This window comes from Camellia sinensis, chromosome 1 (genome assembly GCF_055761805.1).
Source record: "Camellia sinensis isolate YWXY chromosome 1, ASM5576180v1, whole genome shotgun sequence".
NCBI lineage: Eukaryota > Viridiplantae > Streptophyta > Magnoliopsida > Ericales > Theaceae > Camellia > Camellia sinensis.
Window position 1 is genome coordinate 137155050 of NC_138961.1, and position 13074 is coordinate 137168123.

The following is a 13074-nucleotide window of genomic DNA, read 5'->3' on the forward strand; positions in this document are numbered from 1 at the left end:
TTCCCTCTTGAATTTGAATTCAAATGTGAGTAACCGATGATGCCACATCACTTTATATCTCTCTGCTGATCCACTGCTACTCAGACCTTGTAACAATCAATATTAACTGACACGTGTACGATCAAGATCGAAGATTTGAATAGTCTTCCCGTACTACCCTTATTTTGCCACGCGTCGAATTGTAATTGGCTTGTACAAAATATGTAGCCAACAATGTGATATCGAAAATTAGTATTATTAAGTAATAAATCAAAAATTAGTATTACATTGTGAAGACATTGTGTATTATGGATGTTGCATTTTTTTATAAATAAAAATTAGTATTACATTGTGAAGACATTGTGTATTATTGATATCACATAATAATATCACTAATTCATTATTGATAACTAACTAATTTCCTTTATAATTTTTATTGACAGATGGTAATATACGAATTAGTATTACATTACACATAATATTTTTTAGATGACAAGGCTATAGGATGCTTATTAAATTCATATTTGATTTGCAATTTAATAATTTTTAAAATATGTTTAAGTTATATTTATTTACTTCTTCAGATCTAAAATGAATTTTAATTTGAGCTTCGTTTATTTTTTTGAGTTACATTACATGGACTTGTGCACCCTTAAACACTGAATTTGTTTGGCTACAACCAATTCGGGTCGAGTTACGGGTAAACCGCCAATTCCATTGGCGCACCCGACCCGCCCGCCTGCATTTACTTTCCCCCATTTTCCCCTGTATTGCTGCCCTTCAGATTTGTAGCCCTAGTTCTTCGACAACACTGTCTCTCTCTCTCTCGCGAGCGACGAGCGGCGATCGGCGACAGTGGTGGCTAGAGACGATCGGCGATCGGTGACAGTGGCGGCGAGCAGCGATCGAAGCATCGATTCGAAGGTTTTCTTCTCTTCTCTTCTTCTCTTTGATGGATCTTCTCTTCTCAACCTTTTCTGTGAGTGTGTTCTGTGTTTTTTTTTTTAAATTTTTTTCCCAGTAATTAGGGCTTCCGCTTAAATTAATCATGTAGAAATACAGATATGCTCATTTTCTTATCACTATGTTCTTCATTTGGTATATCAACATGATGCAAAGTCTTCGGATTAAGATGACACAAACATGTTGTTTGTATTAGATATATATAAATGAGTTTTCAACATCTATAACAGCTGGTCCAACCTTTTGTAGGGAAGAAAAGTGTGTCCAAATAAACTTGGAAATTGAGGTGGGTTTTGTCTGAAACTCATAACACACACACACACACACACACACATAGAAATCAATATATTTATATATATGCAGTAGAATATGTAAAATGAGATAGAGACTCCAGTGAGGTCTAAGTGATGAGAGTGATTAATGTTACATATACATAATATGTATAGAGAAGAGAATGAGAAAGAGAGGACAGAGAGATAGGAGTATGAGGAGAGGATTGAAACACGAATGCAAGGCAGTTGCTGAAAATTTGTGTTTGTTTACATCTGTTTGTGATTGGATTGCTATGGAAAGAACTGGTATTGCATTTGTTAAAAAAAAATATGTATGATTGTTCAGTATTGACTGCATCTGTTTGTGATTGGATTCCTATGGAAATAGCTGGTATTGCTTTTGTTCAGAAAAATACTTTATTGTTTGTTAGTTGTTTGCTGTTTGTTGTATATGTTTGCCCATTGCACAGAGGTGGTGGTTGAGGAAAGAAGTGCAAACACATGTTTGTGGTTTTTTTTTTTTTTTTTTGTGAAGAAGTGCACATATTGAATTATATTGAAAATTTGTAAAATTTTAAACCGCCAAACCGATTCGCATCCACCTGCCAATCCGTCAATCTGCATCATCCGGATTGGCTAATGGATGCGGATTGATTTTCTCCAATCCGCCAATCCATTGGACGGATGGCTGATTGGAGGTTCCGTGGCCGCAACCGATCCGCACCCACCCTTACAACTTGTTAGTTGTCTGGCACGGAAACTGAATGCAATAGTCATGTTTGGCTACACACATATACTATCCTGCACTAGACCCAAGAACACGTACTTTCGAAAAATTATTAGGTACTTTTTGAAATCATTATTTATTATGCCTTTTTATGTTATTCAATCATCTAATACAAAATCATACTTTCCAGATCTCTAAAACCTCATCTCATTGAGTTTGGATCTTCTACTTGACTTCCCTCCGGTGCTCCTTATGAAGGACGATTTAAATTAGGCCACGTCTCTCGCTCAAAAATGAGCGACTGGAATCTACTCCATTTAAAAAAAAAAATTTCTAAAACTGAATTGGAGTATCAAAATAGTCAATACAAAAGATTGAACTCAGCATTCAAAAAAAACTAACACCAAAAATCATAACCCAACTAAAAAAAATCAAGAGTTCAAAAGTACTGGATCTAAGTCTGGGGGTTTTTAATAGGGTCTTCTTTGCTATTTATACAACTTAAGGATGACCATCCAACTGTATTTCCAATCGTCGAACTGCTCCTCCATGATCGCTGATCATGTTGCCTCAAGATTAGCTTCATTACGCCATCACTTGCAGTTAGGCTTCCCTCTTGAATTTGAATTCAAATGTGAGTAACCGATGATGCCACATCACTTTATATCTCTCTGCTGATCCACTGCTACTCAGACCTTGTAACAATCAATATTAACTGACACGTGTACGTTCAAGATCGAAGATTTGAATAGTCTTCCCGTACTACCCTTATTTTGCCACGCGTCGAATTGTAATTGGCTTGTACAAAATATGTAGCCAACAATGTGATATCGAAAATTACTATTATTAAGTAATAAATCGAAAATTAGTATTACATTGTGAAGACATTGTGTATTATGGATGTCGCATTTTTTTATAAATAAAAATTAGTATTACATTGTGAAGACATTGTGTATTATTGATATCACATAATAATATCACTAATTCATTATTGATAACTAACTAATTTCATTTATAATTTTTATTGACAGATGGTAATATACGAATTAGTATTACATTACACATAATATTTTTTAGATGACAAGGCTATAGGATGCTTATTAAATTCATATTTGATTTGCAATTTAATAATTTTTAAAATATATTTATGTTATATTTGTTTACTTCTTCAGATCTAAAATGAATTTTAATTTGAGCTTCGTTTATTTTTTCGAGTTACATTACATGGACTTGTGCACCCTTAAACACTGAATTTGTTTGGCTACAACCAATTCGGGTCGGGTTACGGGTAAACCGCCAATTCCATTGGCGCACCCGACCCGCCCGCCCGCATTTACTTTCCCCCATTTTCCCCTGTATTGCTGCCCTTTAGATTTGTAGCCCTAGTTCTTCGACAACACTGTCTCTCTCTCTCTCTCGCGAGCGACGAGCGGCGATCGGCGACAGTGGTGGCTAGAGACGATCGGCGATCGGTGACAGTGGCGGCGAGCAGCGATCGAAGCATTGATTCGAAGGTTTTCTTCTCTTCTCTTCTTCTCTTTGATGGATCTTCTCTTCTCAACCTTTTCTGTGAGTGTGTTCTGTGTTTTTTTTTTTTTAATTTTTTTCCTAGTAATTAGGGCTTCGGCTTAAATTAATCATGTAGAAATACAGACTTGCTCATTTTCTTATCACTATGTTCTTCATTTGGTATATCAACATGATGCAAAGTCTTCGGATTAAGATGACACAAACATGTTGTTTGTATTAGATATATATAAATGAGTTTTCAACATCTATAACAGCTGGTCCAACCTTTTGTAGGGAAGAAAAGTGTATCCAAATACACCTGGAAATTGAGGTGGGTTTTGTCTGAAACTCATAACACACACACACACACACACATATCAATATATTTATATATATGCAATAGAATATATAAAATGAGATAGAGACTCCAGTGAGGTCCAAGTGATGAGAGTGATTAATGTTACATTTACATAATATGTATAGAGAAGAGAATGCGAAAGAGAGAAGAGAGAGATAGGAGTATGAGGAGAGGATTGAAACACAAATGCAAGCCAGTTGCTGAAAATTTGTGTTTGTTCTGCATCTGTTTGTGATTGGATTGCTATGGAAAGAACTGGTATTGCATTTGTTCAAAAAAAATATGTATGATTGTTCAGTATTGACTGCATCTATTTGTGATTGGATTCCTATGGAAATAGCTAGTATTGCTTTTGTTCAGAAAAATACTTTATTGTTTGTTAGTTGTTTGCTGTTTGTCGTATATGTTTGCCCATTGCACAGAGGTGGTGGTTGAGGAAGGAAGTGCAAACACATGTTTGTGGTTTTTTTTTTTTTTTTGTGAAGAAGTGCACATATTGAATTATATTGAAAATTTGTAAAATTTTAAACCGCCAAACCGATTCGCATCCACCTGCCAATCCGTCAATCTGCATCCTCCGGATTGGCTGATGGATGCGGATTGATTTTCTCCAATCCGCCAATCCATTGAACGGAAGGCCGATTGGAGGTTTCGTGGCCACAACCGATCCGCGCCCACCCCTATAACTTGTTAGTTGTCTGGCACGGGAACTGAATGCAATAGTCATGTTTGGCTACACACATATACTATCCTGCACTAGACCCAAGAACACGTACTTTCGAAAAATTATTAGGTACTTTTTGAAATCATTATTTATTATGCCTTTTTATGTTATTCAATCATCTAATACAAAATCATAGTTTCCAGATCTCTTAAACCTCATCTCATTGAGTTTGGATCTTCTACTTGACTTCCCTCCTGTGCTCCTTGTGAAGGACGATTTAAATTGGGCCACGTCTCTCGCTCAAAAATGAGCGACTGGAATCTACTCCATTTAAAAAAAAAAATTCTAAAACTGAATTGGAGTATCAAAATAGTCAATATAAAAGATTGAACTCAGCATTCAAAAAAAACTAACACCAAAAATCATAACCCAACTAAAAAAAATCAAGAGTTCAAAAGTACTGGATCTGAGTCTGGGGGTTTTTTCTAGGGTCTTCTTTGCTGTTTATACTACTTAAGGATGACCATTAAACTGTATTTTCAATCGTCGAACTGCTCCTCCATGATCGCTGATCATGTTGCCTCAAGATTAGCTCCATTACGCCATCACTTGCAGTTAGGCTTCCCTCTTGAATTTGAATTCAAATGTAAGTAACCAATGATGCCACATCACTTTATATCTCTCTGCTGATCCACTCCTACTCAGACCTTGTAACAATCAATATTAACTGACACGTGTACGATCAAGATCGAAGATTTGAATAGTCTTCCCGTACTACCCTTATTTTGCCACGCGTCGAATTGTAATTGGCTTGTACAAAATATGTAGCCAACAATGTGATATCGAAAATTACTATTATTAAGTAATAAATCAAAAATTAGTATTACATTGTGTAGACATTGTGTATTATGGATGTCGCATTTTTTTATAAATAAAAATTAGTATTACATTGTGAAGACATTGTGTATTATTGATATCACATAATAATATCACTAATTCATTATTGATAACTAATTAATTTCATTTATAATTTTTATTGACAGATGGTAATATACGAATTAGTATTACATTACACTTAATATTTTTTAGATGACAAGGCTATAGGATGCTCATTAAATTCATATTTGATTTGCAATTTAATAATTTTTAAAATATATTTAAGTTATATTTATTTACTTTTTCAGATCTAAAATGAATTTTAATTTGAGCTTCGTTTATTTTTTCGAGTTACATTACATGGGCTTGTGCACCCTTAAACACTGAATTTGTTTGGCTACAACCAATTCGGGTCGGGTTACGGGTAAACCGCCAATTCCATTGGCGCACCCGACCCGCCCGCCCGCATTTACTTTCCCCCCTTTTCCCCTGTATTGCTGCCCTTCATATTTGTAGCCCTAGTTCTTCGACAACACTGTCTCTCTCTCTCTCGCGAGCGACGAGCGGCGATCGGCGACAGTGGTGGCTAGAGACGATCGGCGATCGGTGACAGTGGCGGCGAGCAGCGATCGAAGCATCGATTCGAAGGTTTTCTTCTCTTCTCTTCTTCTCTTTGATGGATCTTCTCTTCTCAACCTTTTCTGTGAGTGTGTTCTGTGTTTTTTTTTTTTTTAATTTTTTTCCCAGTAATTAGGGCTTCGGCTTAAATTAATCATGTAGAAATACAGACTTGCTCATTTTCTTATCACTATGTTCTTCATTTGGTATATCAACATGATGCAAAGTCTTCGGATTAAGATGACACAAACATGTTGTTTGTATTAGATATATATAAATGAGTTTTCAACATCTATAACACCTGGTCCAACCTTTTGTAGGGAAGAAAAGTATGTCCAAATACACCTGGAAATTGAGGTGGGTTTTGTCTGAAACTCATAACACACACACACACACACACACACACATATCAATATATTTATATATATGCAATAGAGTATATAAAATGAGATAGAGACTCGAGTGAGGTCCAAGTGATGAGAGTGATTAATGTTACATATACATAATATGTATAGAGAAGAGAATGAGAAAGAGAGGAGAGAGAGATAGGAGTATGAGGAGAGGATTGAAACACGAATGCAAGCCAGTTGCTGAAAATTTGTGTTTGTTCTGCATCTGTTTGTGATTGGATTGCTATGGAAAGAACTGGTATTGCATTTGTTCAAAAAAAATATGTATGATTGTTCAGTATTGACTGCATCTGTTTGTGATTGGATTCCTATGGAAATAGCTGGTATTGCTTTTGTTCAGAAAAATACTTTATTGTTTGTTTGTTGTTTGCTGTTTGTCGTATATGTTTGCCCATTGCACAGAGGTGGTGGTTGAGGAAGGAAGTGCAAACACATGTTTGTGGTTTTTTTTTTTTTTTTTGTGAAGAAGTGCACATATTGAATTATATTGAAAATTTGTAAAATTTTAAACCACCAAACCGATTCGCATCCACCTGCTAATTCGTCAATCTGCATCCTCCGGATTGGCTGATGGATGCGGATTGATTTTCTCCAATCCGCCAATCCATTAGACGGATGGCTGATTGGAGGTTCCGTGGCCGCAACCGATCCCCGCCCACCCCTACAACTTGTTAGTTGTCTGGCACAGGAACTAAATGCAATAGTCATGTTTGGCTACACACATATACTATCCTACACTAGACCCAAGAACACGTACTTTCGGAAAATTATTAGGTACTTTTTGAAATCATTATTTATTATGCCTTTTTATGTTATTCAATCATCTAATACAAAATCATACTTTCCAGATCTCTAAAACCTCATCTCATTGAGTTTGGATCTTCTACTTGACTTCCCTCCTGTGCTCCTTATGAAGGACGATTTAAATTGGGCCACGTCTCTCGCTCAAAAATGAACGACTGGAATCTACTCCATTTAAAAAAAAAAATTCTAAAACTGAATTGGAGTATCAAAATAGTCAATACAAAAGATTGAACTCAGCATTCAAAAAAAACTAACACCAAAAATCATAACTCAACTAAAAAAAATCAAGAGTTCAAAAGGATTTATGTGAATAAACCCAACAAAAGTAATCATAAATCCATCAAAAATACCAAAATACTCCCATCTAGATCCATTCAACTTTTTTAGGAAAAAAAAGAAGAGGAACAAATCTACAATCAATGGCATTGAAATCTAAAGAGAGGGTCGACCAAAAAATAACTAAAAAAAATCCAAAAAGAGGGAAGTGGAAATAACCAAACACAAATCACAATCCAAAACCATAACACAACAAACATACAATTTTAAACACACATACATATATATATATATATATATACCCAGATCTTGTAAAATAAGAGAGAAAAAAGAGAGCAAAAAGCAGTGGAAGAGAGAGACGAAAGTAGAGAGAGGGGATTTTAAATGAAGCAGATCTCAGCCGTTCATTTTTAAGTCGGGGACGTAGCACAATTTGGGCCGTCCCCCGTAAGGAGCACCGGAGAAGTCAATCTGGACTCCAGATCATCTGTATACGCAGTCTCTCTCTCTCTCTTGTTGGTGCGATGAAGGACAACACGATCAGAAAATAAATTCTTCACAAAATGAAGGGCAGTTCGCAAATCTCAAATTGCTCTTTCAATTCCAAAAAATTAATTTTTGGTCTCTCAATCTTCAAAACTCATCAATTTTGTTTCGTTTTTAGCTCATTTTGTTTGGTTTGAGTGTATTCATGTTCTTGTTCTTGTGGTTTTAATGATTCACCTTATGGAGTTTAGGAATTCGAGGGTTCTAAATGTTTCAACGTAGATTCAGAGTTGTAGACTAGACAGAATTGGGAATTTGATTCCTCATCAGTTCAATAGGCTTAAAAGATTAATCAACTTTATAAATTTTGAAGTTAGATTCCATTCGAATTCCAGATTTCAGAAGTTCGATCATATTTGCATTCCAGATCTTGGAAGTTTGATGATATTTTGTTAATAGTGTTTCAACACTTTGTATTTGGCTGCACATCAACTATATCAGTTGATGTCAAAAAATTAGGAATCTGATATATTGTTGTATGTTCTCTTCCAATTAGTGATGCTTAAAGCCTATGCTTTCGTTTTCGCCACAGAACGGGATGGAAGGTTTTCTATGGATTTTTGAATGGCCAAAGCTCTTAGTAAGAAATACCCTGCAAACTTATCAGTGTCTTCAACATGTCACAATTTGGGTGCTACTTGAAGTAAACCAATGCTTTTTTGGTTTAAAAAAGTTGCACAATCCATGAGTCGTAGAGTCATTCCCTATCGGATCAGACATTAACAAAATGTCTTTTTAATAAATATTTTGTTGTATGCCGTCATGTCTTTGAAGCTGCTTGTTTGAAACGAGTATTAAGGATTTTAAGTTCAAAAATTGGATGAGATGAGGAATGTAGAAAAGAAAAATATGAACTCACATTTGCATATGTATTATATATATAGCAGGCACCATTTCAATATCCCATTTGGACGCCGAATGATCAACTTTGAGCCAAACTTCAAACTACTAAATGGTCTAGAAGGAGCTTTTGCAGGACTGCTGATCTTCTTTGTTTTCCAATTTTTTTTATCATTTGATTCTCAAATCTAGTCACAATAACTTTCCCACTCGAGGAATCTGAAAATTTCCAACTAAGTAAATGAATATGGCCATCTCTTCCACGCCCACTTCATTTTCCAAATCCCTAAACCCCTCCCTTCCAAAAGCTAGAGTCTTCAACCTCCTTAAAACTCCTCCCAATTCCCACCTCCGCTACACCCTCAATCTCAAACCTCCACCTCCCCGGCTCCTCTTCCGCATTGGCAACCCCAAATCCAAATCCCAATTCAAGTCCCACCACAGTCCGATTCGTTCCCTCTTTACTGGCATTGTGGAAGAAATAGGCAAGGTCAAGCAGTTGGGTTCCGACGATGACGGCGGATTCACCATGACAATCCATGCGAAGACTGTCCTTGAAGACGTCAACCTTGGTGATAGCATCTCCATCAATGGTACCTGTCTTACAGTCACCCATTTCGACACTCAATTATTTGAATTCACTGTCGGATTATCGCCTGAAACACTTAGAAAAACGTCGCTGATTGAGCTCCAAATGGGCTCATTGGTCAATTTGGAGAGAGCATTGAAACCATCAACCCGAATGGGAGGGCATTTCGTCCAAGGCCATGTTGATGGGACAGGTGAAATTGTGTCCACCGAGCCTGAAGGCGATTCGTTGTGGGTGAAGGTGAAGACAACACCGGAGTTGTTGAAGTATATTGTGCCAAAAGGGTTCATAGCTGTGGATGGGACTAGTCTGACTGTTGTGAAGGTGTTTGATGAAGAGGAATGTTTTAATTTCATGCTAGTGGCTTACACTCAGCAGAATGTGGTGATTCCATTGAAGAAAGTTGGGCAAAAGGTGAACTTGGAGGTAGACATTCTTGGCAAGTATGTGGAGCGGCTTCTCAATAGTGGGGTTGTCAATGCCATCAAATGAAAAGGTATCACAAGATTTATTTATGCTTTTTCAACTTAATGTAGCATTTCGGTTCAATGTTATGGATGATCAATGTACTTCACAAGGTGATGTGAACACGAATTGAAATTTTGAAGTGTTGATTACTATTAGATATTTCAATATGAATTTGAGTTTGGTGATGTTGATATTTATGGCATTTGTGTGATGTTTGTGGACTTGCACTAGTTAGACTTAGCTTTAGAAGAGGAAAACATTAGATAGAAAGAAACAAAAAAATGAAAAAAAAGAAAGAAAAAAAGAAAAGAAAAGGAAATGGGTAAGGATTTACAACCTCACCCTTGGTTTCCTAGTATTTGTCAGTCTCTAGAGCTGGATATGGTTTTCTAACAACCTTCTTTCTTTTTAAGTAGTAACAGTCCAGTTCTAATTTCTGTTCCCAAAATCCCATCAGAGACTTTTACTTGACTGCCTCCTGAAAGGCCTTTCTGGAGACATGCAGTTTGTTAAGGATTAATTACATGATATAGAGAAGTTAGATTTCACCTTGTTGTGTGTGTTTTTTTTAATGTTTTTCAATTATATTTATTTTTTTGTTTTGTTTTGTTTTGTGTTTTGTGTTTTGTGTTTTTTTTTTCTCTAGTGGGTTTTGCTCTTTCTCTTGTGCAGGATGTAGTTAGACAGGTTTGTCTATCCTTTCTTGCCCCTTAATTCTTTTGATTAAAATTTAAATTTAAAGGTAAAACCATCACGACCATTAAAAAAAAATGATTAACCTTCCAAACAATTTTCCGTGTGTGACATCAGCCGTTATGCTAGGACTTCATTGTATAAGTTCATGTAGATAGACTTTACACTAAATATTTCATTTTTTTTTTTCAAAAAAATCACCTTTAATGAAGCATACTCAAGATTCAGTAGTTAGCTAATTAATCTAATCTAAATTATGACTTTTTAATTTGAGTTTCAACTGTTAGGTGATGTGCACTATCAAATGTATACTTCATAGAAGATTCCTTGACAAATTTTCAATTTAAGTATGTGATGGGATTAGATTAGCAAACAACCTCCAAGTCTTCTACCAAAGTTGATAACAAAAAGAAGGATAAACAAGGTCTGCTACTATGCTAGATTCACAATATCATAGCATTTGAAAGAGAGAGCTTGAGGTTCCAAAAACTTATCATTGACTTATTGATAACTGTAGTTGCAATTTATTATGGGTGATGAGAGTGATTTGTTATTGACAATGACTTTTGGTTTAGAGAAAATAAGGATTAGGGCAAGTTGCTTCTACTATAATATGTAACAGGTTTTAATTTATAGGATATGCTGTGATTAATATTGGCATGTGTAAGAATTTTATTAATTTTTTTTTTAAAACTTTATTTAATTTGAATGCTCATTGAACGGTAGTAGGGCCTTTCATTTATAAATATCTCAATGGGACATTAAGTGGTTGTCACCCTCACAAAAACATCATGGAAACAAACAGTGATGCCTACTATATAAGAATCCATATTTAGTAGTTCAACTATTGTTTGTGCCATTGATTTAAAGGCTATTATGTTAAATGAGGAGACATAAAGTGATATAATGGAAGTAGTAAAAAAAACATTGATGTACCCGGCACTTTTGATAATCACAAAGAATTTTCGTATGGTTTAATAAAAAAATTATCATGGTTAATTGTCTGGATAACAATAATTAAGCCTGGACACTTTAGTTGCGATGGCATCTTTTGGTTTCCACTTATCGCATTATCTTAATTCTGAGTCAAATCAGTACATAAATCAATGATTATTGTTAATCATGATTATTATCCATCCTTTTACCTTCTCCAACTGAAAAATGGTTATGAACTTGTGATTATGAAGCCACACCCTAAAGCTATGGTTCAAATGTTAATGGTTCCCTCATCTATTGATCCATCAATAGTTTGGTCTACTATTCTATTTTTTATTTTTGTAACAAATTCCTCTCGTTTAATCATTACCAAAAGTTGGCCCAAATTTATACACAAAAATCAATATCAGATTTTTTTGGTGTATAATAAATCTTGACCACATACCAAGTAAAGAAGAGATCCGGGGGGGGGGGGGAAGCATTATGAAATACAAAAATTTGACATTAATAAACCAGGAGAGCAATATTTATGCAGGATTCTATTTGTACAAATTCACAGATTACAGTGTTAGAAGTGTTGTATTCCTTTTACGTGGGGTTCAATTTTATTTACTTCTCTATGGAAAAAAAATCCATGATAAAATAATGAATGAATAAACAATACAGTCAAATATATATTATACATTTGCACCATTATTGTACATAGTATAGTATTGTGTTCTTGGGTCCTTTTGTTTCTTCAAATCAAAGCTTTCATTTGGAAGCAATAGACTAGGTAGTATCCCCTTGGCCTTGTGTCAAGGTGCGTTTATCCAAGAGTCAACACCTTGATGTCACACTTATTTGTGCCATTTGGAGAGTTAAAAACATGTCTAAGAAGTTGTTGGTGCAGGTGCAGGTGCAGGTGCAGGTGCAAGTGCAAGTCAAGGCCCAAGGCATAGTGCAAGACAACCCAAGGCATGCCATGAAGCAGCCCAGCCACAACAGGCCACAGACTTGCCTGCCCAACAGCAACTTTAGGCCAACATTTGGAGGGTCAAATGTTGTCTTTTTGTTTTGTAATTTTTTATGTAAATACCTTAGTATTAAAGGTGTTTTGGGTCCAGTATTGTACTTTTTCTCTTTTTGTAAATTTTTTTAAAAATCCATTATGACTCCTCAAATATAGTGGATGTTTTCTCTTGCCAACTAGAAAATGGCTTGATAAGCTATATTAGGGAGGGAGTATCCCAGTGTTGAACCAAACCACTTGTGCGTTTAAAGTACCCCAACCTAGCCAATGGTAAGACACCTTTTGTAGCACTTTTGGTGCATTGTTCAACTATTGTAATGCCTACTTTTGATCAATGAAAAGTTCATTTCGCCTTTAAATTGTGCAAATCTTTTCCATTGTTACTTGCTTTAATTTTAGCTTGTTGCTTGTTATTTTGTGGCTTGTCTCCAATCTTGTGGCTCATCAACTTAACTAATATTGTGTTTGCTTGTCTTTGCAAACCTTTTAAGCTTTATTAGCAGGCTAGTGAACAGAGTTAACTAGCGCCACACA

General features: G+C 35.6%; 1 protein-coding gene across 4 annotated transcripts; it reads left to right on the forward strand.

Annotated features, from left to right (window-relative positions):
• Positions 1 to 5852: 5852 nt before the first annotated feature.
• LOC114265377 (riboflavin synthase) lies at positions 5853 to 12674 on the forward strand. Of its 4 annotated transcripts, none has more exons than XM_082885202.1 (2): positions 5853 to 5996; positions 8887 to 10084. In XM_082885202.1, the coding sequence occupies exon 2, from the start codon at positions 9084 to 9086 to the stop codon at positions 9921 to 9923; it is 840 nt and encodes a 279-aa protein (XP_082741328.1). In that variant the 5' UTR covers positions 5853 to 5996; positions 8887 to 9083; the 3' UTR covers positions 9924 to 10084. The 4 variants fall into 4 exon arrangements, with proteins under 4 accessions (XP_082741328.1, XP_082741322.1, XP_082741325.1 ...); XM_082885196.1 differs by lacking the exon at positions 5853 to 5996 and adding an exon at positions 12433 to 12674 and having other exon boundaries at positions 8102 to 9927; XM_082885199.1 differs by lacking the exon at positions 5853 to 5996 and adding an exon at positions 12439 to 12674 and having other exon boundaries at positions 8102 to 9927.
• The last annotated feature ends 400 nt before the right edge of the window (positions 12675 to 13074 follow it).